The sequence below is a fragment of the Columba livia genome, chromosome 16 (assembly GCF_036013475.1).
Source record: "Columba livia isolate bColLiv1 breed racing homer chromosome 16, bColLiv1.pat.W.v2, whole genome shotgun sequence".
In the NCBI taxonomy this organism is placed as follows: domain Eukaryota; kingdom Metazoa; phylum Chordata; class Aves; order Columbiformes; family Columbidae; genus Columba; species Columba livia.
This window is the reverse complement of record NC_088617.1, coordinates 13,029,137-13,055,620: the sequence shown is the minus strand read 5'-3', so window position 1 is coordinate 13,055,620 and position 26,484 is coordinate 13,029,137. Positions and strand designations below refer to the sequence as shown.

The 26,484-nt window shown below is 42.0% G+C and overlaps 1 protein-coding gene across 22 annotated transcripts in view; it reads right to left on the bottom strand.

Moving 5' to 3' along the window:
- The window catches only part of RIPOR3 (RIPOR family member 3), a 52,403-nt gene that overhangs the window by 8,056 nt on the left and 17,863 nt on the right, over positions 1 to 26,484 (bottom strand). For 12 of the 22 annotated variants that reach the window (XM_065032566.1, XM_065032551.1, XM_065032562.1 and 9 more), the window contains 13 exons: positions 22,529 to 22,657; positions 18,465 to 18,611; positions 15,372 to 15,450; positions 14,633 to 14,656; positions 14,454 to 14,507; positions 13,585 to 13,734; positions 13,048 to 13,111; positions 12,611 to 12,654; positions 11,803 to 11,928; positions 9,557 to 9,702; positions 2,708 to 2,837; positions 1,123 to 1,707; positions 328 to 467 (listed from right to left, as the gene is read on the bottom strand). In XM_065032566.1, the coding sequence (XP_064888638.1) occupies positions 328 to 467; positions 1,123 to 1,707; positions 2,708 to 2,837; positions 9,557 to 9,702; positions 11,803 to 11,928; positions 12,611 to 12,654; positions 13,048 to 13,111; positions 13,585 to 13,734; positions 14,454 to 14,507; positions 14,633 to 14,656; positions 15,372 to 15,450; positions 18,465 to 18,611; positions 22,529 to 22,629 (1,790 nt within the window). In that variant the 5' untranslated portion in view covers positions 22,630 to 22,657. Of the gene's footprint in view, positions 1 to 327; positions 468 to 1,122; positions 1,708 to 2,707; positions 2,838 to 9,556; positions 9,703 to 11,802; positions 11,929 to 12,610; positions 12,655 to 13,047; positions 13,112 to 13,584; positions 13,735 to 14,453; positions 14,508 to 14,632; positions 14,657 to 15,371; positions 15,451 to 18,464; positions 18,612 to 22,528; positions 22,658 to 22,910; positions 23,289 to 26,484 lie in introns of those variants that run through there. The other 10 variants (XM_065032559.1, XM_065032548.1, XM_065032547.1 and 7 more) reach the window with 3 other exon arrangements.

The window sequence follows — 26,484 nt, the reverse complement described above, 5'->3', positions numbered from 1 at the left end:
AAGTCACTAGTAGCTCTCTCCCTCGCATCACCCTGATAAGCCCGTTTCCAGCAGTCCCATGCATTAGGCTTTCTCCCATCTCCTGCAGGTATCACTTTGCAATGTCTTCTCTAAGTTCAGTTTAACTCTCCTGCTATTTCAGTCTGGTAGGTATTCCCAATTATGAATCTCAGAGTATTAAATAAAGGTTTCTGTGCTGAATGTTTATACAAACAGCTCTGCACAATCTTTACTTCGCTGAGTATCGTGTATCAATAAGTGTTGCTGGGATCAGCTCTCATTCCCCCTTTCCCTTGTCTCCTGTAACGCAGGGCTGCAGATACATACCCAATACTGGCTGTTCTTATGCTTCCAAATAACGAAAGCTCGTCAGCACTACAGTCGGCATTTAAAAAGTCAAAACTTTCCAGTACTGTCTCCACCATCAAGCTTTCCATAGATGAATGTTTGTGATGAAGCGTCTTTAGCTGTTGAACAAATGAAAGGTAAAAGATTGTTATTTATGGTTATCAAGTCATTTTGCACAAGTTCTTTGCTGTTTTTCAAATCATTCCTAATAACAAATCAGTTTGCTTTTCTGATTTCATTCTTTACAGATCAGGAAAGTCAGCTCTTGGTACTGCACTCTGATCCCAAAATAAGATTGCTAACTGAATTCTAAACCATGCTTCAGTACTTCTGTCTGTCTGTCTGTCTCTTGGGATTCCCATGCCTGTTAAATTTGGTACAAGAGCTGATTTTCTTTGCATCTTCCACCCTCAGTGCAATTGTCACTTATTCCCCATTTCAGATCTAGAAGTAGCAATCTTGGGGCTCTGTCACATTCCAGTGTAGCATCCAAGAACTTGGATATCAATACTGGATTTCATGGGGTGTGCACACGGCATATGAAGGCCGCCTCCGAGAGGTGCTGTGCAACACGGCGCTCCTGCAGAGCTGGCTCTCCAAGCAGCCTTTCCTGAGCAGTGCCTGACCTCTGGTGGCCAAGCTGGCTTTGTGGGAACATGCCATCAATGCACCATTAAGTCAAAACCACTACAGAGCCATGGAACTTCTGCAGTCTTAGGAGTCACAGGGGAAGCTACAGCTACACCATCTACCGAGAGTAAAACACTACCATACCTTTAATTTATCCCTTAGGGATGAAACCTGGTATTCCAATTTCTCCAGCTGGGCTTTCCCCACATCATGTAACTTCAGTAAATTTAACACTTCAAGAAGAGTCTTATCAATTGACTTTGTACATCCATCTAGTTTTAGGCTATTTGCAGCATTTGAGCTTTTCTGACTAATGTCTTCTTGCTCTGTCAGACGGCGATTTCTGGTCTGGTTGAAGGAATCTCTGCTACCTTTGCGACGATTCAGAAAACTAGATGGGTGATTTGGAAATCCATCCACACATGGAGTCTTCTTCAGAATATCTAGAGTTGTGTGATTTGGAAGAGGATGCTGTTGTTCTTCAGCACTAGACTCTTTAATAATCACTGATGGCAATGCCCTGTGGTCCAGAGCTGGAGTTGTGTTTCTGGATTCTGTCCCTTTCTGATCCTCACTGCTGAACGAGTCTGCCTCACTTGTCTCTGCAGGATTGTGAGTTTTGTTCCTTCCAGGCACATTAAAATCACAGGCAGCCAAGTAGCTCAATATGCTGGGGGTCTGAGCTTCATCACTTATATCCCCTTGGTTCTGCCTTTGCTGCAAAACAGACTGCAGCAAACAGATTCGTAAGTGAACACATACATAACTGAAAAGCATGAGACACCGTCTAAGATGGAGAACCGGGGTTTCCTGTTCTTGGAAACACACTCACACAAACTGATCAAAACCACAGGGCTCTCGTGCACAAAGGAGCTGGCCAACACAGACTGGACAGAAGAAACTATCAAAACAAAGCACTAAGAGCCCACTGGATGAAGGAAGCAGAGCAGTAGTGACTGTGCTTCACTTCTTTCAGATGAATGTTACCAAGACAGCTAGAAAAATGGTTTCTGGATAAAGAACCTTGCCAAGCAGCTGTCAGGTCACATCAGCTCAGGACAGAATGTGAACATACTGGTTGGAGAAAATGTTCATTTTTAAGAGTCCAACATACCCTGTACAAATAACAGACCTTTCTGAAGAAGACTGCGTATTCTGCTGCCTTGGTGAGGCAACACCAAACCTGACTTAGACTTGATGTTAGGAAACATACATATGATGTTACCAGTATTTGATATGTATGGCAGAACTCACAGGATCACATAGAACAACCATTAAAACAAAACCTTCTTGAATGAATGAGAAGGGATGGGGTTTTCTTTGCCCCTGGGCTCCACTTGGCAGAAGGTGGGGTGAGGAAGAGGAAGGCCTGTTTCACAAGGCACCTCTATGGCACCATCCTGCTCCATGGCTACTGACACAGATGGGTTTCTTGTTTGATTCCCACTGCAGACTGTCACAGCAGGTACCCACACCTCTACTATTCTGCCTGCCAAGAATATTTGGCATGTTTTTTTCTTGTACAAAATCTGAAATGCAACTCAAAAGAACAGGGGTTAAAAGGAAAACAAACAAACAAACAAACAAACAAAACAAAGCCTGAAAATAAACTGCAATGGCCTTGGAGTGCTACGCTTCCACATTTCTAATGTTCTTCAATAGTCTTATCTAATCCAAAAATTGAATCCTAGGTCCACCCTGTGTGTTTCGCTTTCCTTGGTGTACTCACCAGGTAGTATTTCTCTCTGAAGCTGGGAGTGTTTGGGGGGGTCCAGTTGTACAGCGAGCTCTTCCTGCTACCCACCGAAAACTTGGCAGTGCTTCCAGGTGACAGAAACAGGTTCTCCGTGTCAAAGGGGCTGTAGCAGAAGACACAAAGGCCCAAGTGTCAGTTAAGTCCAGAAAGCACAGGGACATTTAGCAGCATGAACAGCTGCCAGGATTTGAACTGCGACATTTAATAAACAACACAGGGAATGAAAGGAAAGAGACTGTCTCTCTGCCCAGTATCCATGATTGCACCGGCAGAGAAAGAGGTAGGTGAAAAGGCTGCCTATTTTACACGGAATTCTCAGCACCCTTGAGACAGAGACCTGTGCCATAGTCTTTGGAAGACGAATCCAACAGCCCCCAAGCCTGCTCCCCATCCTGCCACAGCCCCCGCACTGGCAGGGGCAGAACAGGCTGCTTGCTGACAGCCACCGACACACCGCACCGGGCAGGGAGGAACATCGCACACTGTACGTGTAATAAAGGAAAACTGTCATTAATTTCCCTGCTGCAGAGCTCACACCACCTGGAAAAGCCACTAAAAAAGGTTCATTATCCTTTGAATATTAATTTGAATTTTCATTATCCTTCAAATATTAATAAACAACGCCTTTGGCTGGCAGAGGAAGCTTGTACAGTGGGATATGACAAGTTATGCGGTCCATACAGTCATGGATGAGTCCAGTTGTAGCCCCAGGGGACACTGGCTACAGTCTACAGGAGTTGGACAAGTCCTGCTCTAAAGTCTTCCCAATTACCTACCATTCATTTCTCATCTGCTTTGCAATGCAGTCTAAGGAAACTTACACAGACTATGTCCCTTGACACAGCTCAGCTGACCAGAAGAGGGAAAACATACTGAAAGTTAAGCAAAGCAAGTTTGTTTTTTTCTGTATGTTACTTTTGTTCCCTACTGATATGTCTTGTAGCACCAAAATAAAGTTTGTTTTTCCACTTAAATGCTGGCATTTAAAAAAAAAAAAAAAAAAAAGTGAATTGTACATAACAATTCTAGTCCCATAGAGAGCGATATAATGACCAAACAGCAGGATAAAGTCAGCTGCACTTAGCCGTACAATATCGAAGTCTGAAAAGATCCAAACAACAACGAGGACTAATCAATTTCAGGGAAATTAAGCTCTGGTCTCTAGCAGAAATCGAAGAGCAGAGCTCCAGTTCTCTCCAGCTTCTCATGTTGCACGGGGACAATTCTCAGCAGCATCCTGCAGCAACCCAGCGCACCACTGTCCTCCTCAGCACGGAGGGAACGCTCTGTGAGCTCATCTAATACAGGTTAATTGGCTCAATTAACCAGTGTCACCCAGCTGGGGCTCATCAAACAGGCCAGTTCCATGGAGTCACATTAACAACCATCTGCATTGTCTCACTATGCAAAAAATAAATCAGGTTTCAGACAGTAAGAGCCTGTTTGCCAGAGCCTGCTATGTTTACTGATGGAAGCAAATTACTCCCATCCATGATGTTCCTTTAAGAAGAGTCACAGGGACTCATTCCTCAGATTTTTCATTTTTAGCTTTTAATATAGCAATGCAGTAATGCAAAGTGACACTTTGGAGGAAAGGGATGGGAATAACAAGCTAAATCTGTTTTGCCTCTTTAACAACTACTAAAACCCTGTAGCAAAATGCCGCTATTCAGCTGCCCTCCAAACAAGCACACGCGCTCTGTTACTGCAAGAAAATGAGAGAGCAAAGCAAAGGGCGAAAGAAAATCTGAAGTCTCCTCTCAAGCATCTATTATCTCTTGGTTGTAAGCTCTTCGGTCATGATCCATCATCTTGTTCCACATTTGTACAGCAAACAAAACATCATGCTGCGAGAGATCTACGAATCCATCTCTCTCAGCATCTTGACGTTGACAGAAGCCAGTAGGGGATATTCAGGGGAAAAGCATAGGAAATAAGTCAAGTATAGTAGGCTTTCCCCAGACACATGCTCAAATTTGAGGCAATCCATAGCTTACATCTGTCACGCACCAGACTTTGCAAGCAGACTATTGCCTTTAATTGTCACATGCTTTTCCTTAGTTAGTCTAGTCACCTCCTGAAATCACTGAGAGAAAAATCTCCGCACAGGTCAGGAGTATGGAGAAATTTAATTACTTAACTTTAAATTGTGGAAAAAAGCACTCTGACTGGGGGAGACTATCTGTGCCTGCACTGAGAGAAACAGTGGCAAATCCTTTCCTTCCCACATTCCCCACAGCAAATGTCTCTCAGCCTGCACAGTGTTATCCATCAACACCTTTTCAAGGCTGAAAAATTCTATAAAAAAAATAAAACGTAAGCAGCTCCACTTTTCTGATCGTCTTTGTTGTCCCCATTCCATTTCTACATTGCCAAACACACTGGCCTTTGGTTATGACTAATTACAATATTGGCACTAAACGCACAACACTACAGTGCCGTCATTGGCCAAGGCCAGTGTCAGCAAACACAACTCCCCTTTAGCTTCCCCGAGCACCAGTGCAGGACTTCAGTGCTCAACCCCAAAACCCAGCTTGAAGGGGTTTATAATTCATCAGAGCTCACGTTTCCTAGGTTGAACCTCCCACTCCAGCAGCTTGGCACCCGCACACAGCCAGCGGTGCCTCAGCCAGCACTGAGCGTGGACTCCCAGGGAGACGCTGTTTTGTCATAAGCACCAAAGCTGTGGAGGGATGGAATACATGAAATTTCTACCGTTTCCCTCATCCTGCTGCATTTCTCTGTTGGGTGTGCAAGGAGGACACTTCTTGGTTTTTGTTCAGAGGAACACAAGTCATCAGGCAGAGCATGTAAGAGCTGAGCTAAATCCAGTCTTCAGCCCTACGGGATCCACTCCTTCCTCCCACTGCCAAGACTGTGCCCTCATCACGCTCCATGTATTAAACACCACCAGGACAAAAGGGCTCCTGGTGGACAGACCTGTTTGAATCCCATTACTAAGCCTGTGAATCCAGACTTACATCAACAAAACAAAACACAATATTCTGGTCAACTGGACTGGACTCACCATTAACAGAGATATCTTTCCCTCCCCCATTGAACACAGGTGAACATGCCCATACAATTTTAACAATGTGATTGTTGTTAGGCTTCTTCTCCTCATTAAAGCATAAGAAGCACTGGCATCAAGGTTAGTACAGCTTATCACAAATCTAAGCTATGAAACATCACTTCCACCAAGAGCACAGAGGTGCACTGATGGACCACTGCTTAAAGCTGCCTGCACCAGTAACTACCTATTCACAGAAGTTTTCATCTATAAGAGCAAGACTGTCAGTAGTCATGTATCAAGAAAACCCCAGACTTTCTTTTTTTATTCTCCTTTAAGGGTTTTTTTGTTATTTGTTTTCCTCCTCCACAAACTTTGTGAGGCCAGCACACACTCAAAGCAGGCAAAAATGACAAGAGTGGTTCTGTATGGATGGTACCCTCAGATCCCAGTACAGGGTGTTCACTGAAATTCTGAAAAGAGAATACAGGCTTTCTCTTTGTCCTTCATGGGAGAGAATTCAGACTGCTGTTTAGGTTGGCAAAAAAAACCAAAGTCTTCTGCCAAACTGGCCAACAAAGCCGTTTTGCAACAGGCCCCAACTCATTCACACCCCTCATGGCATAATCTATAAAGGAGCTGAAGGAACTTTTGTCAGAGCCCAGAAGACTAGTGGCCTGTTTAAAGAATATATACATTTAGAAGTGGAAGAGTGATCCACACTTGGATTTCTCACAAAGCAGATCTAGACTGAAAGCTTGCCTCTCAGGGGAGTCTGCGCAAATGAGATGGATTTGTTTAGTTATTCTTAAATCAAAAGGAAAAGCAGCTGTTATTTTGAGTGCTCTGTCTTTGCAAACAGAAACACCCTGAGTTATCACCATGCAATTTCTCCTTTCTGTAAATGACTTCAGCAAACAGGCTGTCAAAGAGAAGGAGCCTGCCAGTTCTGTGCAGAAGTGCTCTGGAGAGTCCACTTGGTACGATACCAACACATTTCAGGGAACTTAAACACAGCAGAGACACGCAGACAGAGATTTCTCATACACTGAAAAATTCCAAGTGGGATTAACTCCCAAAGCCAGCACGTCACCACTAGCCCTGCTCGCAGCTCAGCTGGGTGACGCTTGTCCCAAACGCCACAGAAATGCTCATCTTGCCAGTCAAAAGCTGCACTCCGAGCTGCGAGCTACTGCAACAATCCAGCATCTACACCATCTAGATAGTATTTTTCTAGAAAATGTAGTCACAAGTATAATTTGCTTTGAAGATTTAGGCTATTATCTGAGAAACTACACAATATCCCAGAATAGAAAGGGATTTTCCTCATATAGTCATTTTGGAAGAATAACTTCTGTGCATGATTATTTACACAAGTCATCGACAGTGAAGAAAGGCAAGCAAGCAGATCCAGAAAAAAGTCCATAAAATGAATCTGTCTATGAGGTGCCATTTGAGTGGGTTAAGAAAAGATTTCTTCCAGACTCCACTACAAATGTGCCGGCTCTTAGCACAGCACTTCCCGTATTAGGGTAAAACAAGATTTCATACCTAGTTCAATAAAGGAAGGATATTTCCTTCACTGCACAATTGTAGCTTCTGAAGACTTTAGGCTTGAAGTCAATGAAAAGGGACTTTCCCTATAAGAAAAGCATTTCTGCAAGAAGAGTCCTTTCGGCTCTGAAATTGCATACAGAGTTTTTGATCATTTTATATCCAGATTAAAGGCAGTGCGAGTTTTGGTGGTGGGCGCTTGTTACAAAGTGAGACAACAAATAAAGGTATCAGACTTTGCTGGGGATGGTATCGGAGCCCATATACCCTCCATGCCCCTTTTCTCTCCTCCTTTCCTCAATATTAAGATGTATGAATGTCAGAACAGAATATTTTAATTTGCCTTCACTTTAAAGGGCTGTCATTTCAAAAACTAGTTAAAAAAAAAAATCTATTTCATGCAACTTGCACCACCCTCACTCCAGTTTTTGATAACACTGCCGTGAACGTTTCTGCTTTCAGATTCCAATGGGAATTCACACATAAGGGCACAAGTAAGAGGAATTTTCATAGGACACAGAATGCAAGATCACAGCAAGCTTCTGGAATGAGGCTTTGTTGCTCAACTAATTAGTGGCTCAACTTCTCAAATAAGAAACAGAGGCCTCGAAAGTCTCAGAGCAGCTGCAGCACCTCAGCAGAATAAAACATATACTGATGCCCATTGTTAGATCTCCGGAGGACAAAGTGTCATAACCAGGTGCAGGCAAAACTCTACCGTGCGAGTTTATTTCTCATTGACTTAGAGCAATACGTGTGTGTGCTTGAAAACAATTTTCAGATGCTGTTAGCAAGACTCATGTTTTGGCCCAATTGCATGTACAAGACAACAGTAAGTTTTGAGAACCACAGTGTACACAAAAGACATTCGGAAAATAGTATGTTGATCAATAAAGCTTTTTTTTCTTCCTCAGTCCCAGAAATGCAGCCTGAGAACTGTTTTTCAACAATTCAAGAGGAATTGCAACTGAAAAGCTTTGTGGTATTTCTCCTTTTGGTTACTTTACCTTAGGGGCAGGGAAACTTTTCTCTTACCAAAAGATCTGTTTGGCAGACCAGACACTCACCACATACAAGCTTTTTTATGTGGGGCTAATTTTGAAGAAAGCAAGAAACCAGCATGGCCAGAGAAGACGAGTTGTATAAGCCTGAGTCACGGGTGAGTCTGGCCTGCAAGGCAAAGCTTCCTGCCCTTCCTAATCTGAACACTCTTCAGTCGCTGCTTTTCTTCGAGAGTGCCTAGATCCGTAAGTCATCACAAAGTGGCCTTCCAAGAAGGTCCTTATCATGGAGGCACGTTCAACTGCCTCTTTACCATACCGGGTTGGGAAGAACTGAGGGCTGCAGTAAGCCTGGTACAAAAGTACAAGTGAAGAGCGTCCATTGTTTAATTGGGCACTTCACTGAGGTGGCCAGATTTAACCCCTGGACAGTAATAAACGGAAACAGGTTAAAAACCTTTGTTGAAGACTCTTAGTATGGACCTACAGTCCCATAATGCAGAAATAACAGTACTGTCTCAAATCTATGGTGGCATGTCTAGAGTACAAAAGAAGTTCCAGTGCAGCATCCACAAAAGTGAGAATTTGCTTTTAATAACACAGTAATCCACTACAAAAATTTTACAAATTATAAAACAATTTAACAGGTCATATGTTCCATGAAAATACTCAGCTCTTTTAAAAGCGCACCTGCAACCAGGCTTCCCTGTAGTGCACAAACAGGCTGTGTCGATAACTCTAATCCTAGTGTAAATAACGAAGGTGCCAAGTCTTTGGTAAAGCTCCCTCTTTAACAAGTTGTGGCCTTGTAATGGTGATTGTCCTAAAATTTCAACTATAGTTTTCATTGTGCCTAGAAGTTGTTATTTGCTGTTTCTTTTCACCTTCTTTAAGATTATTGTTCATGTTTTATAGATGCACATACATTGTGTGGAGCTAGACTTGAGTGTTCATTCTGAAGAGCAGTAAAAGCCTGCTGGTGAGTCCACGTGGCCATGGCTCTGGTAACACCAGCACAAAGAACCAAAGGGTCACAGAAATAGCTTCTGTCCCTCCCTCTGCTCCCTGAGGACCAGTCCCAGAGCCAGAGACCAGCCCAGGAGCTGCTGTGAGGAACCATGTGGCTGCTGCCTATCCTGCCCCTGCTCTGCAAATAGAAAGAGGACTACAATGTTGAATGCTACTAAGTGACAGACTTAGCAACCTTTATTTCAAATTTCTAGCTCCAGTTTTTTTTTCCATTAAAGCTGTACTTACTTCCAGAGGACCTCCAGCTGTAGCTTGATGGTGCCCAGCTCAGTTATATCCACAACAATTGACTGAGGCTTGGTTGTAAAGAAGTTTATGCTGTCACACGTCACAACACCAACTAGAATAGTGGCCAGTCCTCGCAGCTCTGTCACCTGCAGGGACAAACATACCGATTTTCATATTAGCAGACACTCCTAAGCCATGTTCATGGAAAGGAGAACACCCCAGGCTCAGATCTGCTCTGAGGCTCACAAACTTAAAACCTTGATACTCAGTTCTGGGCTTCTAAACTGTTGAGAGCCAACGTCCCCACAAGAACTACGCCACAGATGGCTGGAAAAGAGGAAAGGAGTCACACGAGTTGGAGAGCGACAGCTGTTCAGCACTTCTGACAACAGAATTTGGTAGACTATGAATTTAAGAAAAATTAGTCTGAAATTTTGAAATTCTAGGTCTGGTATACATACAAATAGTTGTCATTTCTGTAGACAAGCTAGACTGTACTATATTAGAACAATGCTGTCGTCAAAGTACATATTACAGAGAAGTAGATCAGCCTACCTACAATAGACTATTGCAGCTTTCAATTGCCTAAAGGATCTGGGAGCACAACTCTCTGCATCCATCGTGACCTCCTGGCTGTCCTCAGCTCAGCTGTGGACCCAGATCAGAACTTGTAAGTGGCAGCTCTTTGAGTTTGTTATCAGTGTAGTTACAGACCTGTGTTTTTTCCATCCTGGCACTTTGCTTCTTGAACTATTTAAAAAAAAAAACTAGTCAAATATTTGCTATAAAAACACACTTCCAATTGAGGATCAAGGTGTTCTGGAAGCACATAAAGCATCAGACTCAGCAGAGAATTTTAGCACAAGTGCCTAAAAGTCCACTTTGGGAATTAGTTACATGCTTACATCTCCTTTAAGAGCTGGCAAAAGTTTTGTTGCTAGGATCCTCTTGGAACACTCTTTGGCACTTCAAGCTTTTTTTTAACCTACATATTCATACTGAGTGAAGATTATTAAGTACAAAGTGGAAAGAGCAGGAGGGTATGGAGAACTTTAGTCAGTAGATTTTCATAAGCTGACAAAAAGAATAAAACTTGCCTTTGTCATACAAAGTAATACAAGTTTTTACAACTATTATGGGAAAACAGGGGTCTGAATTAGCCTCTCACCTGATCTTCATTGTGCAGTGGCAGCAAAAAAACACATTATAAGCACATTTCCAAAGGCTGCGCTGGCAAGATGCCAAAGAGTCTCTCCTATGTAGCCCAGTTGTTGCTGCCAGATAGGAGGGGAACATTGCAATAGCTGCTTTCACACAGCTGCCAAAACTTGAAGTCCTGCACTGGCACAGTTTCCTGGTAGAATAGGATCCAGCACAGCCTTCCATCTCAGCTCCTTTTAGTTTGACAGGAGTCGTGTTGCGGAGTCCAGCCCACGAGAGATGCCAGACTGCAGTGGAGATGGTGTTTAAGGATTAACTCCACCTGCTAGGTAAATGCCAGAACCAACACCCAGGGCCGCTGCACAAGGATCTTTATAAGAACTACAAGCTGCTCCCGAGGGCACCCACAATGCAGTGTCTACATATCACAGGCCACTAGCACTGGTCCCTTGCTGTTCGAGATACAACCTCTTCTGAGGGACTTCAACAAAAAAGTGTCAGAACTCTACAAGAAGATATACAGTACAGTTTGTCCCAGCATATAAATGCCTTTGATTCTTTGCAGATATGGAGCAACACTGAAGTAAAACGTGATGAAAGAATCTGCAGTGCACCCAGATAAATGGCCATTTCAACTACACATTCGAAACACACATTTTTTCCATATACATATTTCTTTTTCAATGGAGAACAGAACTCCAGGTACTTAATATTTCACGTGAGTGACATAATATATACAGAAATATCTTTTTGCCTCCATATCTAAACTTCACCCTAGAAAATCCCAGATATTGATCTAGAAATTTGGGGTTAAAGGCAAAACAAAACTAGAGCAACCACGTATACCAGACTCCAGAACACAAGGAAGCAGATGCACTGATACAGTTACAAGTGCCTGGAGGAAAGGTAAAACAGAAGTAGATGTCTGTTCAGCAACAAGAACATTGATTAACTGCTATTTTTGCATGGCTAGGGAAAGAAAACTACTTAAGAATTTTGACAAATGCTCAGTAGCCTAACAGGTAAGTAGTATGGCAGAAGACCTGCTAACCCATTGATTTCAATCCAACCATTATACACCACACCTTGATTTCAAACTTCTCATGGAGATTGGGTATAAAAATCTTCTCTTCCTCATCCCATGTTTGGCTGTCATCAGTCTCAATCTTGCCTTTCAACCTCCATTTCTGGCGCCCCAGTCGCACGAACACCTAGAAATCACGAAGGAAAAAAAGTATGTTGGGTCAACATATCCCAGAACATTCCCTTCAGTCCACAGGCCTCATGCTATTCCAGTACTGCAGGTGCAAAGCTGTTCCTTTGATGACTATACATCTAGGAACTTGGCTAAAGCTAGAAGACTGGAGGTGGGAATTCAGGTTGCTGGTTTTAATACCTTAACTCAGTGCCAAATGACACATCCCACCCATTCTAGAAGAACTGCAAAACTATGTTGCATAGCAAGGGTAGCAGCACTGAAATACGAGGCACACTGGAATTCATTTGGAACTGTTACAAGTGAGAGAGCAACCCAGCAAGATACCAAGATGCATTCAAATCACGTCAGGGGCAACCTTCCAAGAAACAGGCAGCAATTATTACTTAATTTTGGGCAACTTTGGAAGACAAAGACCTGACAAGTTGGTTTTGATAGATAATCACTGCCATATTTTAAATCCTCCCGTAACACTTGAACACAATCTGCTCTCTGAGACAAAGGAGGGAAAGAGTAATTAGCGGATATGCCAAAGCACTGTTCTCAGCAGGGTAGTACATGGTTTTATCAGAGGCTGTTTCCTGCTCCCCTTCTATATGTTACACTCTTGCTCCCCTGTTCCTCTAACTGCAAATTCACAGCATAAAATAAAGGACAAATTGAATTGCATACTGCACCTCATACTGGTCCCCCGGGCAGAGACGTGCAAACCCCACCAAGCCTGAAAAGAGAAGGAAAACTCCTAATACTTGAAGATTTTTACAATGCCCCCACCGCCCCAGCTTGCAATAAATAAAGCTACTATCAGGGTAACAGCCTCTTACGCTCAACCCTGTGCAGAAGCTGTGCCACCAGCCCAAGACACTCTTACAAGGACAATCTTTGAGCTGAGGAAAGAAAGCTTGTGAGCTTTTATACTCAGATACAAAACACCAGTGCAGATCTGGTTTACAGTGCTGAAGCAAACAAGTTTGCTAAAACTCTGTTCAGGGCCTGATCCAGAAAGCCAGTGGAAGAAACTGACACCGAATAAACACACACAATGGATCAGATCACTACATGGGAAACCCAAAATCAATTGATCAGCCTTTAAGGAAACAAGAAAGCAACATACCTTTCATTTTCAAGTGAAACTCTCCCAAATGGACCTCCAATGCCCCTTCTATAAAGCACATGTCCTAGAAGAAAGACCGCACAGTCACTATGACTGGGAAGCCACCTTCCCCAACACACCATTTTCTTATCTCATCTTTAAAGGACTCTGGCTTTTTTCTTTGCCACTCCACAGAGGAGTGGAGCTCATTTTGTGGAAACAGCATAGCTTCTTCATTACTCTACTTTCATCCCATTATTTCCACTGGAATTCATAATGGACCCCAGAATTAAAACAGAAATTCAAAGTTTTTCCACTTGTCTTTGTGAATACATGAACACAAGCTGAGGAGGGGCGAAAGAAGGGCATTGAATTCAAGACCTTTGCCTGCAAGGTATTTATCTCACACGTTTCAGTTCACATTATGTACCTGTATTTCGTTCACACATTAGGTTTTCAACATACACCATTAAAGAAAAAAGCCAATAGCAAGTCCTAGCACATTTTTTGCTATGGAACAGTCAGGGGCCTTTGTTACACATTTGTGATATTTCCTACCTCTGTGCACTCTTGGAAGTTCTTGTAAAGCTCTACAAGGCTCTCCCTGGACGCTTTGGTGGAAGGAGACAAGGAAAACGCATGTTTCATATTCGCAGCCCCATCACGCAGTCTGCACTGGATACAGTAAGCTTCATAGAGTTCTTCTACCTTTACGATTTGGGAGGTGGGGGAAGAATGAACAAGAATTACCCTAGCATAGTTTTAATACATTTTGGAAAGGAACATCAGCAGTCTCCCCTGGCAAAAATAACAACTAAATCCCATTATCATAGTATTGCAGAATACTGCAACTCCTGCATTTTACAGAATTGAGTGCAACAGTTCATAGACATTGCTGAAAAAAAAAAAAAATGCATGGGATATTGAAAAAAACTTGCTCTGACTTGCTTAGACTAGAAGGAGTAGAATAAGACTGTTTATGGAAATATTACCATGGGAGCAGGAAACTGATTCGCTCAATACGGCTTAAAACACCTACACCTTTAGCTATGTCAGAGGAAAGACGTGATTCCTTTGGAAGCAGACGGCAGAGAGCAGACGTGTGCTCTACAGAGCTGCCCACCGGGCCCCTCGTGGGAAGAGCACACACGTCTTCCCACAGCAGCATTTGCTGAATAAACTCACAAACTGGTTTCACAGGCAAACGCAGGTTGGGTAGCACCCAACATTCAGCCTGAATAGAACCATTCAAGAGCACAAATAAATAAATAAACACCCCTCTTCCTGCAAAAAGAGCAGTTACAGCTTTCAGAAAGTAACCAGCATTATTCACCTTCAGATGAATTATAATTAAAGTGTTTTCTATTTAGATAGTTTGCTTAGATAGCAGCATAAGCCTTACACATACAAGAGAGAAAACTCCTTACCTTGCTTATGTGGAACTCCAGTTTTCTGATGTATCTCTCCACAGACCGGATTTGCTTTTGAAGAGGAGAAAGAGGGGGGACTTGAGAAATTATTTCCTAAACATGATTTTAAGTAACACAGTAGACACATCAGTTTTTCCTCCACTTGCAACATTTCATCTCATCCTCACAAGTCTTACCTTATCCAAGTCATAGTAGAAAGCCTGAAAGAGAAATAGTACAGGCTGAACTGCACAGCATATGTATTTGTACATATTAACAATGCTTTCTTATTCACTGCAAGACTTGGTAAGCGTATGTTAAGTTATACTAAATTAAGATGCGTTATTTACTACAAGGAAACAATCCAACATTTTTAGAAGTAGTTTCATTTTCTGCACACTGTTGGTGGGTTTGTTTTCACAGATGCTTAAAATGAGACAGTAAGTCTCAGCACCAGCTGTGACAAGGACTTGGACGTTTGTCATAGTACATGGGAGTTTCTGATTATTTCCCAAATGAACGGCAAAGCTGGACCTACCAATTGTCTTTTCATCAGCATTTCTGCTGAAGGTATTTCTAGGGAGTTGCTATTACAGGACACATTCACCAACTATTGATAAAAAAAGCTCAATCTTTATCACCATTTCTGTCCATCTAGAGTCACATAGAAATACTGATAACTAAACGAACACAAGGAGATACCATCCCAGTAAAGGAACACTATCTGAAGAACACTGCTGGATATTGAAAATGAGAAATCACAATTTTAATTCCCACATCAAGAGCTAACTTGCTTGGTCAATGTCTGACTGTGATGCTTTCATGAATCTCACCTCGGTGCTTTAACTGGAAAGCCCCTGGGAGTCCTAGACGCGAGAGAACATTCATTTCTGCGACTTTAAGTCATTTAAGTATTTAACATTAAAATTATCTCACCAATCTAGAGTTCCTTTTTGTATCTTTGTGTCGACCAGAGAGATAATCCAATTCAGCCTGATGTGCTTCCAAGTATTCACTGGGGAGAGGAAGAAAACCCAGAGTTACATTCTTCTGGTACATTCATTATAACACCTCCCCAAAGCATTTTTCAGCAGAACGTTACAAAGCAACTCCCTTCTCTAGAAGACTTCTCTTGTGTTGCTACAGCGCAGTTCAAGAAGGCCGCCACTGCTGCATCGGGTACATAACGTGCACACGCTGCACTCAGACATTTACTATTTTTCGTTTCCCTTCATCTGAAATAGCTCATTCAGAAAGGCTTTATTCTGGGAATGGGAGGCAAAAAAAACAACACTGTAGAGCTGGAAGTACTAAAGGCAAGAGGAAAGGCAGGATGTAGGAGGAAAACAGCAAGTTCTAATACACACATAACCCAGCTCATACATCTCCTTTTCAGATTTTTCTAACTATTCCTGTTTGGCCTTCTGGAACCTTTTCTGCAAGGCAGAAGACCAGTTCATCTGTTGAGCAAGTCTCTTACAGTCACTGAGGAACAAAAATTCATCAACCAACTTCATTTCACTAAAGTCAAAGAACCGCAACATGAAACACTTGCACTACAAACCCAAGCTCACAGAAGTACTCCACGTGTAATTCTATGTTTTAGCAAATGTTTTAGCTGAATAGCACCCTCTAGAATGCTAGACAATTCCTGAACATAGCCATTACTTTCTTCCCAATAGGAACTATTTTGCAGGGTATGAAGCACCTGGTGCCAATTGGCTTCTGGCATGCAAGGGTTGCCCCTTAGGAGTTACCACAAGGACTTAAACTATTTCTGCTGAGACCACCCTCTTCCAACTTTGCTTTTAATACAGAGCAGACTTAGATAACTTTTTCTTCATATGCTAAAGATGGAACAAGAGTCACCCACTAAATACTACAATACAAGACAGTCTCTGAGCAGTTAAACACCTTCATTTCAGATATCTGCACTTTTCCACGTTTCCCTTGACACATCTCATTTTCTGACTGTTACAAAACCTGTTCCCCCAAGGCACTCAGTGGCTGCAGCATTCAGCTGGTTGCTCTTCACACTTGCCTATAACAGCTCAGTGCAGAAGCAGCCACGGCCGGTGGCAGGAAAGGGTTCACCTGACTTTTAGAAGAGCTTCATCACTTTTAGATTTAAGTATGTTGGAATTGCCAGCTTAACGGAATGCTACCCAGATGGTTAACAGAATAATGAGTTATTGGAACAGCACCCCGATGATTAACAGAATAATGAGTTATTTGCTATAGCTATAAAGAAACAGGCACGTAAAACACGTTCTGTACTAAAAATTTAAGTCGCTCCAGCACCAGGCAGACTTAGTCTGCATTTACTTAAAATTTGGACTTTGCATTGCTATTTGATACAGTTGTTTTCTGTAGGTTACTTCAGTCAATTAACTAGATACTCAGTTTTGGCAGGAATCAGGTTATATGGCATTCCCTGCAGAACTGGGAACAAATTCTGATCCACCTTATGGTCTCTCCTCCCTAAGCTCTGATGAAACCAAATGTTTTTTGCAGAGCTTAGAATTTATTATTCATTTTAAATATAAATCCACTAATAAGACACGGACTGATATTTTTAGGGCTAAGACTTAGTCTTTTGTTAGAATAAAACTGTGACACATCTGAATTTACAATGTATTATTACAGCGTATTTTATGCTCTTTGCTTAAGAAAACAAACTATGATAGAATTAATACAGCAGCAAAATTCTGAGGGCAGCAACAACGTACACAAAAGAACTGTAGAATCTATTAGAAAGGGCTACAGAGTTTACAAATGCAAGGAAAGATATTTTGTCTTCAGATAGTCGCTTCAGGGTGCAAGTGAAGTTCCTGGGATATTAGACTAGGCTCATCAACAACTTAGGATGTATTTTTATATTATAAGATTGAGGACTCAGTTAAGGTTAGAGCAGTTCCAACCACTGACGGAGGCAAACAGCACTTACCGCCACTTCATTCGTGGTCTATAACACCAAGAGAGCAAGCACATCTATGTTTTATTTGCCATTCCAGCACTGAATAATATCAGTGTTCCTATGAAGTAACCAACAGCTTCCTGAAAGCCTGAATACCCTAAATTCCAATTGCCAGCCCATCCTTTGATCTCTTATGTGTGTTGCATGCTCCCCCCAACTGCCACATGGAGCCAATGGACAAAACTGGTCTTTAGCCTTTGCACTCAGGTCTGCACCAACGCAACAGTGACTGTGCAGTCAACCATAACAAAGACTCTGAAATAACGCTACATTTAAAACGAGATGATGTTATTTATGTTGCCATAAGATGGAGTTATTCTACAGCTCCGTTTCATCACCTCAAGTCAGCTGAAGCTTTTCAGGTGGATCTGTTTAGACATTTCCCTTACAATAAGCCATCCAGAGATGCAAGAGGATTTTTGAACCCCAGAGCTCAATTCTATTTAAAAAAATAAAATAAAATAAAAACAACCACCCCCCCCGGCCCCCCAACTAGAATATCTAACTCTTTAAGTGTTCTTTAATTAGCATAGAGAGAACAGAAATCTTTTATGAACCAGCCTCCCCACTGTGTCCTGGCAGGGCACACCCTCACTTTCAGACTTGGTTTTATGTCAGTTTTTTGAGTCAAAGCAAACTTCACACAGAAACTTTCTGCCAGTGCCCCCCAGATCTGGCTGTCCCATGCCCCCAGGTCTCTCTATGATCCGCAGACGTCCTGCCTGCCACTCCGCACGCTCCGAAAGCCTCTCTCCCTTCAGAGAGATTAGTTGCTCCCCAAGAGATGGAGAACCTCCCCACAGCTCTACTTGTCACTGACTTTCTAGAGAAGTGTAACAACCTAGGAACAAACAAAAACATTACAGCACTTTGTTTGTTCGCTCTCAGACTGTCGGAGAACAAATAAAACTTGTTTCGCAAGGTCACAAAGCCAGTGTCTGCTAAAGTCACTACATATGTTTAGAGATGCCAGACGTAGACAGAGAACAGTTTTACACAAACTTCAGCAGTGTGACTAGGTAATCAAATTATAATATTTTAAAAGTTCTTACTTAAGTCCTTTCTTCAAAGCTTCAAAAATTTTCTTCACCTGCAGTGGCTTTGGATCCCAGACGACAGCCCCCTTCTGCAGGGAGTTATAAGCCTTGGGGGGTTTCAGTGACATTCTCGATCTCACTGAACTTCTGCCAAGAGACTTTCTGTGGAAAAAGAAAACAGATATGAGAAAGATGCAAACCCCATCACCTGAGAGAAGAGAGATGCCGGACCCACAAAGCTTCCGGGCTACAAGCTCCACACCCAATCCCATATAACTTCACACAAAAACACAAAGCTCTTGGAAACACTGAGAATACTTTCACAAATAATATTAAAAAATCAAGGCCCAGTCCTAAATACCTAGTGCAAAAAAAGCTACAAGCTTTCTGTAACTTCAACAACAACAAATTTAAATAAGAAACATCTCCTTCTCCAAGCTTGACACAGACTCTGAGAAGCCTAGTGCTTCTCTTGCCCTTTTTAAGTAAAGAAAAATTGCACAGGTCCCCGTTTCTTTGGGAAGGTGGGAGCAGGCACTGAGCAAGAAAAAGAACAGCTCATTTTCATAACAAGTTAATAACAAGTTCATTTTCATACTGCTAGCAATTGCGTTAACAGACACAGCAGCTCGCTAAGGCTCTGCTTCTGTGCGCACATTCACACCAGTCGCTGGGTCAACTGCAGAACTAGTCAAGTGAGCCGTGCTGCAGGACAAGCTCATTCCCATTCTGACTCTCACCCGCAATTCAGGAAAATGAGGCAACAAACTTGTGATCTGCTCAAGGTCTAGCTGATAAAGGTAGCATTAAAAGCCTTTAGAAACTGCTGTTACTTTGCCTGCATTCACCATTCATTTAAATGATGGCTTAGGGCCCTACCATGTTCCAGAAAAGCAAGCTACCAAGCCCAGATTGCATAAAATACATAATCATCAAGTCATTTTCTTTCAGTGTCTAGCACCTCACTTACTTTTAAAAGCACCTGCAAAACCAACATTAAATACTGTTTCTAACAGAAGTCCCCACACAGGATTTTTGGTGCTAACCTAAAGAGTTAGAACACCCAAAGCCATTAATCATCTACACCACTTAAACCATAGAACAAACTCTCAGCAAACAGTTCTTTCACATTGTCAGATTTCTGCTTGGCTTACCTCTGTCTGTATACTCCTCTAAGTCTTACTTATTTTTATATAGTTCTGTTAACACTCTCTGTAAGTCACCCCCCTAAACCAACATTACCTACAGAAGTTTCCCATTCCATCAAGCCAAGCCAAGACAAGACAACTGGTCACTCTCAAAGAAGCTTTTCACCCTCTCTGCAATCCCCGTCCTAAATTCAGCTCACCTGGAGAAATTATCAACTTCAACAGGCTCAGTACTTAGGCACTGGCTGTTTTAAGTTCTAGGCATGTGACTGAAGGCCTAATGAGATTATTGAGCTTGGTGATTACATCCTAGGCCCAGCACACCTGAGAGCTGTTCCCAGTCCTATTATAGAAACCTTCAAGTAACTACTGTAATTATCCTAATGCTAAATTTCTACTTAGCTCCATTTTTAACACATAATCTGCAAAAAATCCGATAAAATTAAGTGTTGCCAACCATTACTTGATGTTTAATTTCTTCAGCCCAATGATTATTTTAGTTTTTTATGATGGCTTAATGTAAAGTATTAACTAAGCAAATCAGTTGGAGCTCAGGTTACATATAATGAGAAGCATCACTGTTAAATTAGAAACCTGTATTAATATTGTTTTATTTTGTAAGATAATGAATCTTTGCGTATTCCACGCAAAGCGAGAGGCTTTCAATGGGCGTAATACTGGAAGGGACAGTCCAGCCAATAACAGCAGTTGAAAGAGTCTCCTAGAAGGATCATCACTTAGAACTCTTTCATGCAAATAGCATCCAGTTCCATGCTTTAGATGAGTACTCTAATTAGCAAGATATCGTTTGGAAGATACAAGATCATTCTATCTTTTGAAATTAAAAGGACCAAATTACTCCTGGGGTTTGTTTATTTTTTTGAAAGGAAAAGACTTTGATATCTACCGTCAGAGTTTTGGATTGCAAATCCTAAACTCAGGAAATCGTTTCCCTTCAGCTAAAGCACAGCACCCAAGCACTGCGGACGGATAGGCTGGGGTTTAAAACTCGCCGGTTACCCCAGTATCTCCCGCTGACTCATGTGGCCCATCCATACTCAGCGCACTGATGTTAAGAATCCCATTTTCATACATTTCATAGCAAAGCAGCTGACATGGGCCTTCAGGAACAGCAGTTAAAAGCTCTACTGCTGCTTTACCTTGTGAACTTAATGCATTAGGTATCAGATTTCCCACTTTAGAGATAACAGTAACAATGTTTACTTCCTGCGGAGACCTTTGTGAGGAAAAATGAAATGGTGTGTCTGACTGGGAGCCTCAAAGGGAAGTTGCTCAAGAAATACAAAAGTGTATTTAGCATCTGCTTAAGAATCTCCATGTGGACCTGATTTGTGTGTCATCCTTCGGACAGACGTGGCACAGGGCCCCTGCAATCTCCTGCTGTGTTTTGCAACAGTGCCTGAGGGAGAGATAAGTTAGGAAAGGGTGATTAAAGAATCTCTTCGCTATGCTGGGGAAGGCTCTTGGGTGTTCAGTGGGCTGTGACTGATTAGCTAGTACACAAATTTTCCTTATTGCAGTGATTCCTGAACAGAACTCTCTGACTAAACACTTAAATAATGAAAAGCAACATCATAAAAATGCAGAAAGAGAGGCATTTGGTTAGAAAACCTCTGCAGCTCACAGTAACAGAATAATCTTCAGCGATATATGGGCTCTCTGTTCAGAGCATTCTTATCCTGCTGGACTGTGCGTTTGTTGCAGAAACAGCTGTTCAACACTTTTCCCGCTAGATCCTTTACCTGCTAGAACTCCCACTATGTACTTGAGTTCTAGTCTGTTTATATAATTTATTGTCTGTTTTTCTCAAGATATTAGCTATTGGTGATCTAAAGATGTCCGATCTTTGCTAGCTGTGATACTATTTTTCAGCTTCCACAACAAAATTATTCAAATGTGAAGACTTCTTGGTTACATCACAACCATGCTGGAATTTCATTTTTGCTCCTACTTTACCATGCTGTGTTTAACTAGAAAGTTAAGTCAGTCATTTGGTTTTTTGAAGACATATTTATGACATAAGTCAGGTTTTTTGGAGTACAATACTTTTAGAGGCCTACTTTCCAACACTTCAATATGATACTGCTAAATGATTCACTTTGTCATTATTCTAGCATGCACTGGCAGTCAGAGATTAATTTTCCATTTATAGATCACATTTTCTAAAAGCACTTGACAGGCTATACAGGGATCACTAAATACAGAAAAGGAACACGAGTACTTCTAGTGGAAAAGCTGCGCAGTTATCCACATAGAGCAATACCACACAGCTACTTATGATAAGCAAAAAGGGAAAAACATTACAGGATGGTTTAGCAATTACGGAGGTTGACTGAAAGCTGGAAGACTCGACTGCAACCTCAGCTGTACTACAGACCTGCTACTCGTAGCAGCTACTTTGCAGTGGCCTTCTTGGCCTGTTTGTGTTCCTCCCTCCTCTCCCCTGTGGTGCTGCCAGATGCAGCCCTTCCGCTCACGTAACTCTGCTCTGCTTAAATAACTCCAGGAGAGCTTGAGCTGGGTCCTGCTCCGTGTTTTGCCAGGATTCATCTTTTTAAAGGTCTGTGAGATTTTTAAGAACTAGAACTGTTTGGAAGGATTTAGTCAGAAAACACCGGTTACTATTCGGCTGCTAGCAGGAAGGGTCACAAGTCTTCATTTTTCTAGCAGGAATGGACACTCCGAACAGTCTGACACACAACCTCTGAAATCCAGCCACCTCTGAGCTACAGTGTGTATAGCAGAACCATAGCATGGTGTGAAGTAAAGCTTCTTATCAGTGAACCACGACAACACACAATAAGGAACAACTTGTATTATACACACAGATGCCTTAAGTTAAAAATACATTCACAGTACCCAATGTCGGTTGCCCAAATGATCAGGGGCTTTTCTTTTTGTGTTACTTACGCTAATTTTCTGCTTTGCACGGTGCTGAATCCAGTGAAGGAACAACTCCTGCTGATACCACCCCCATCACCAGGAGAGACAAATGTGAGTTTGACCGACATGATTGCCAGACAGTAAGGCTATCGGCTTCTGAAATAAACAGAAAAACAGATGAGTCAAAACCTTCTTGGCAGTTCAGGCTTCGACTTGTGCTGCTGCAAGTGCAAAGCTGCATGGAAGTGGAAAGTCAGAATAACAGACAGCAGACTAAATAGAAAAAAAGACTTGTCTGCTATATGCATTTCCTCTGTTGCCATCCACAATACAATTAATAAGGGGCTGAACAGTCTAAAATGAAATCTCTCATGCCTTCTTCAATTTCTGATTGATTTTACAAACTCACTATGTAAAAGCCAGAACAGCTTCAATTCACCAGCTCTCTAATCTTCTGATTTTTTAAAAAACCTGTAATTGTCCCACTGCTTAAGGAGTTCAGGCCAACCAGTGTATTTCCAAATCGGTATGGATGCCAGAGCAACACTTAAACTCCAGACTTAGTCAGGTCCAAAAAGCAGTTCCTCGTATCTGTGCAGAGCCACACTGAACTCAGAGGTACAATTGGCTGAGTGTGGTACTTAAGACCAAGGCAGAAGTCTGGTTTCAACAGTAAATTTCAAGTTCATGCTCCTCCTCTGGCAGGATTTCTCTTGGATTGCTCTCTTCTGTTTTCCATCAGTCAACCTCTTTTGCTTTCTGGAGAATTGTGTTCTCTGCCATATGTCTATAGAATCCAAGTTACAATATAAGTAACAGACATATCCTTCAAAGCAGCTGTAGAAAATCACCCAGACAGTTAATATACAGAAAAATTCCCCTCCTTCCCCCCGCAAGCTGGTGTAATGTAAACACCACAACTGAGTAAAACTGAGTAACACAAAAAGCTGGAGTATCTATATGTAGAGAGAAGTACAAATTCCAACAAAGAGCTCTACATGGAGATGCTCCATGCAGAAGTTTGTTCTACGTTATAGAATGTGCTCTGAAGAACAGTGAGCTCTTAATCTATCAGCACAGATACTGGAAAGAACCATCGGCACTCAGTCCCAAGGCCTGACATTATCCCAGCAGCATGGCTACAGTTAATCAGACCAGGAACCCAGAAATGTCAGGATAAGACTCTTCCTGGCTCTGCCACTATCTTGGAGAGCAATTCAACTCAATGCTCTTCTAGACTGCATATAAAGACCTGGATGGCTGAACTAGACTTCCCGAGGGGGTGAGATTTGAGAGCGTTTTGCTACTTCTGAGTTAGTCTATCAGTACAGGGAATTACTGTAAGTGACCATGCTTTAGGTATCATTATCTCCCAAAGCAGTAACAGAGGTTGTCACGGATTTCCACAAGCAGAGATCCCGCACTGAGACGTGGCTGTTTCAGCAGAAGCTGCTCAGTCCCTTCCCTGGGCTGAGCTCTCAGACTCCCGTTTCTTTGCCTGTTCTACAGGCTGTGCCAAGCTCCTGAACTGTGAAAAACAGACAGAAGATTTTAGAGCAAGTTGTGAAAATGACAAAGTTGAGCCAAACAGCTACTTGCTTTGCAAGCTACCTGGTTTGTCAAAAGAAGTGTTGGGCATGGCTAGGTATTTTGTATCTCAGTGCATCGAAGTCCACGTGACCCCACAGCCTCAGCAGTACCAATAAAAATCTGTTACATGGAAAAATTTAGGCGTATCTTAGTCACCTTTTAATCAAAATCTACAGCACTTATGTTCTCTTGCTTTGAAAGTATTCCTCCTTAACACCCTTAATCAGAGATTGTACTTGCATCACAACACAGCTGAAGTTTCGAAATATTTTCCATTCTTTCCTCTAGTTTTCAGATGCCTATGAGCCTGTGAACAGTCACCCCATCAAAAGGATCATTAGACTGAAAAAAACATGTAACTTACTGAAAAATGTAGTTGCATAACAAGCTGTTAAAGGAAGAAATAAAAGGAATAGCCTCATGGCTATTGACCACATCCCTCATCAAGGCTAAGCCAGATTCCCAGGATCTCTTCTTCAGCCCTCTAACCTGGGAAAGTTGGTTCATGAGTAAAAGGGGGGAAGAAAGTGCAGGAAAAGCTCGTGTAATTTTATAGGACTCCTAAAGCCTGCATAGCATGAGCCTGCAAGCCTTTGAAGCATATAAATATGAAACAAACAAAACCAGGCAGACCCTTAACAGGGAACAAAAAGTGGAAAATGGTGAGAAGACACTCAAAGAACAAATTTGTGGTACTGAACTCTAGATGTGTAGAAGCTGGAAATGCACAGACCTCCCCAAAACTCAGTTGGTGAAATAAATAAATTGCTTAAATTGCCTAGACTTGACTCTGTTGCCACATGTGTTTTTTGGTTTTTTTTAAATGAAATATAATTCTGGACTTCAAGAAGATACACAGTTGCAAATGAGTCAAATGAGAAATGAATTGGACCTCACTTGTGCATAGCCGTAAGCATTTAAAAATTCTCATGAGCTGTTTGTTTGTTTGTTTTGTTTTGTTCACTGCACAAATCTCAGGCCTTGAGGCCACTGACCGTGGCGTGTTCTGTAACACGCAGCCACATTCAAAAGCAATTCACAAGCACATTTTCACAGTTCCCTCCTGTGAGACCGAAGAGAATCTAAATAATGCTAGGAAAGTACCAGTAAAGAGGTTATCTTTCCTACTCTGAAATAATGCCCACAAAGTCAAATACCTCTTGGTACACACCTGCAGATATATTTTTTGTAGCAACCTAGAAACCTTACAGCTCATTTCACACGTCTGAGTAGAAGACCATAAGTAGGATGTCAAGACAACATTTTATTTGTAAGAATGATTTATAAATGCGGTTGTTTAAACAGAGGGGCTTGCTAGCCAGACTGTCTGTATGTAAGTGCTGAGCTCTATTATAACTGCTCCTGAGAAAAAGCATCTGGGCACATCTCAAATGTGACTCTCCCTTTGGGCTAGAAATAACCCAGATAAGGACCCCCAACAAAGGCGAGTTCAAATCTCTCTTCCAAGCTGTAACCTCTGCGGTGCGGGCCAATGTCTCCAACCCTCGAAGGACAGGGGTTACACCCGGGGACAGAGGCGCTTCCGCACTTTGAATCTTCCCCAAGAGCACAGAACCCGAACACGCAGCTAACTAGGGGCTGCTGTAGGGAAAGCACAGACATATCAGCCCAAACTGGAGGAGTCTATTGCCAGGGGCAACTGAAACACCAAATTAATAGAAAAAAAACAAGAGGACTCGAAAAAGTCTTATAATGCCTGGTAGACTTAAACTGACCTCCGAACTGCCAGATACTAATCTACTGCAACTTTTTAATTTGTAAGACTGAGATTTCAGGTCTCGGAAATGTATTTTTATTATAATTCCAAAGAGTGTTTTTTTTCAAATTAAAGGAATATGGTTGTTCCTATTTCAATGATGTGCCGATGATTTACCATAATGGACTATTAGCGTTTGACCATCAGTGTTACCAAGTATTCAGGCATATAGGGCCAAACATTGGAGCTTCTACACAGCCGTGAGTACAAACTGCATGTTCTGCTTTGTCTCTGTGGGTATTAGGATATTCCTCAAGCCAAATGACCTTCATCCTCTGCAAACGAAAAGCTGGTGTCTGTTTGTGTTTATAGCTAAACTTTTCCAGCCCTAGTCACATATTTAATTGTTTCTGAGCATGATGGTTTCAACAATTTTATGAGGAAAATATGACTCACTGACTTCTTGCAAAATATTCCTGCTTATGTTTCATACTTTAAATTAGTAGCCACATTTTTCTTTTAACATCTCCAAGAGGCTCACTTAAACTTGGTGAACTATTGCTAGAGTAAGGTATTACTGTTTCCTTAAAATGCAGAGTGTTCCAATTGTGAAGGGCCAGTTGGTTAAGAGACACACACTTGCTTCTAGCTGTGTGTCTACAAAAACTGTAGCAGA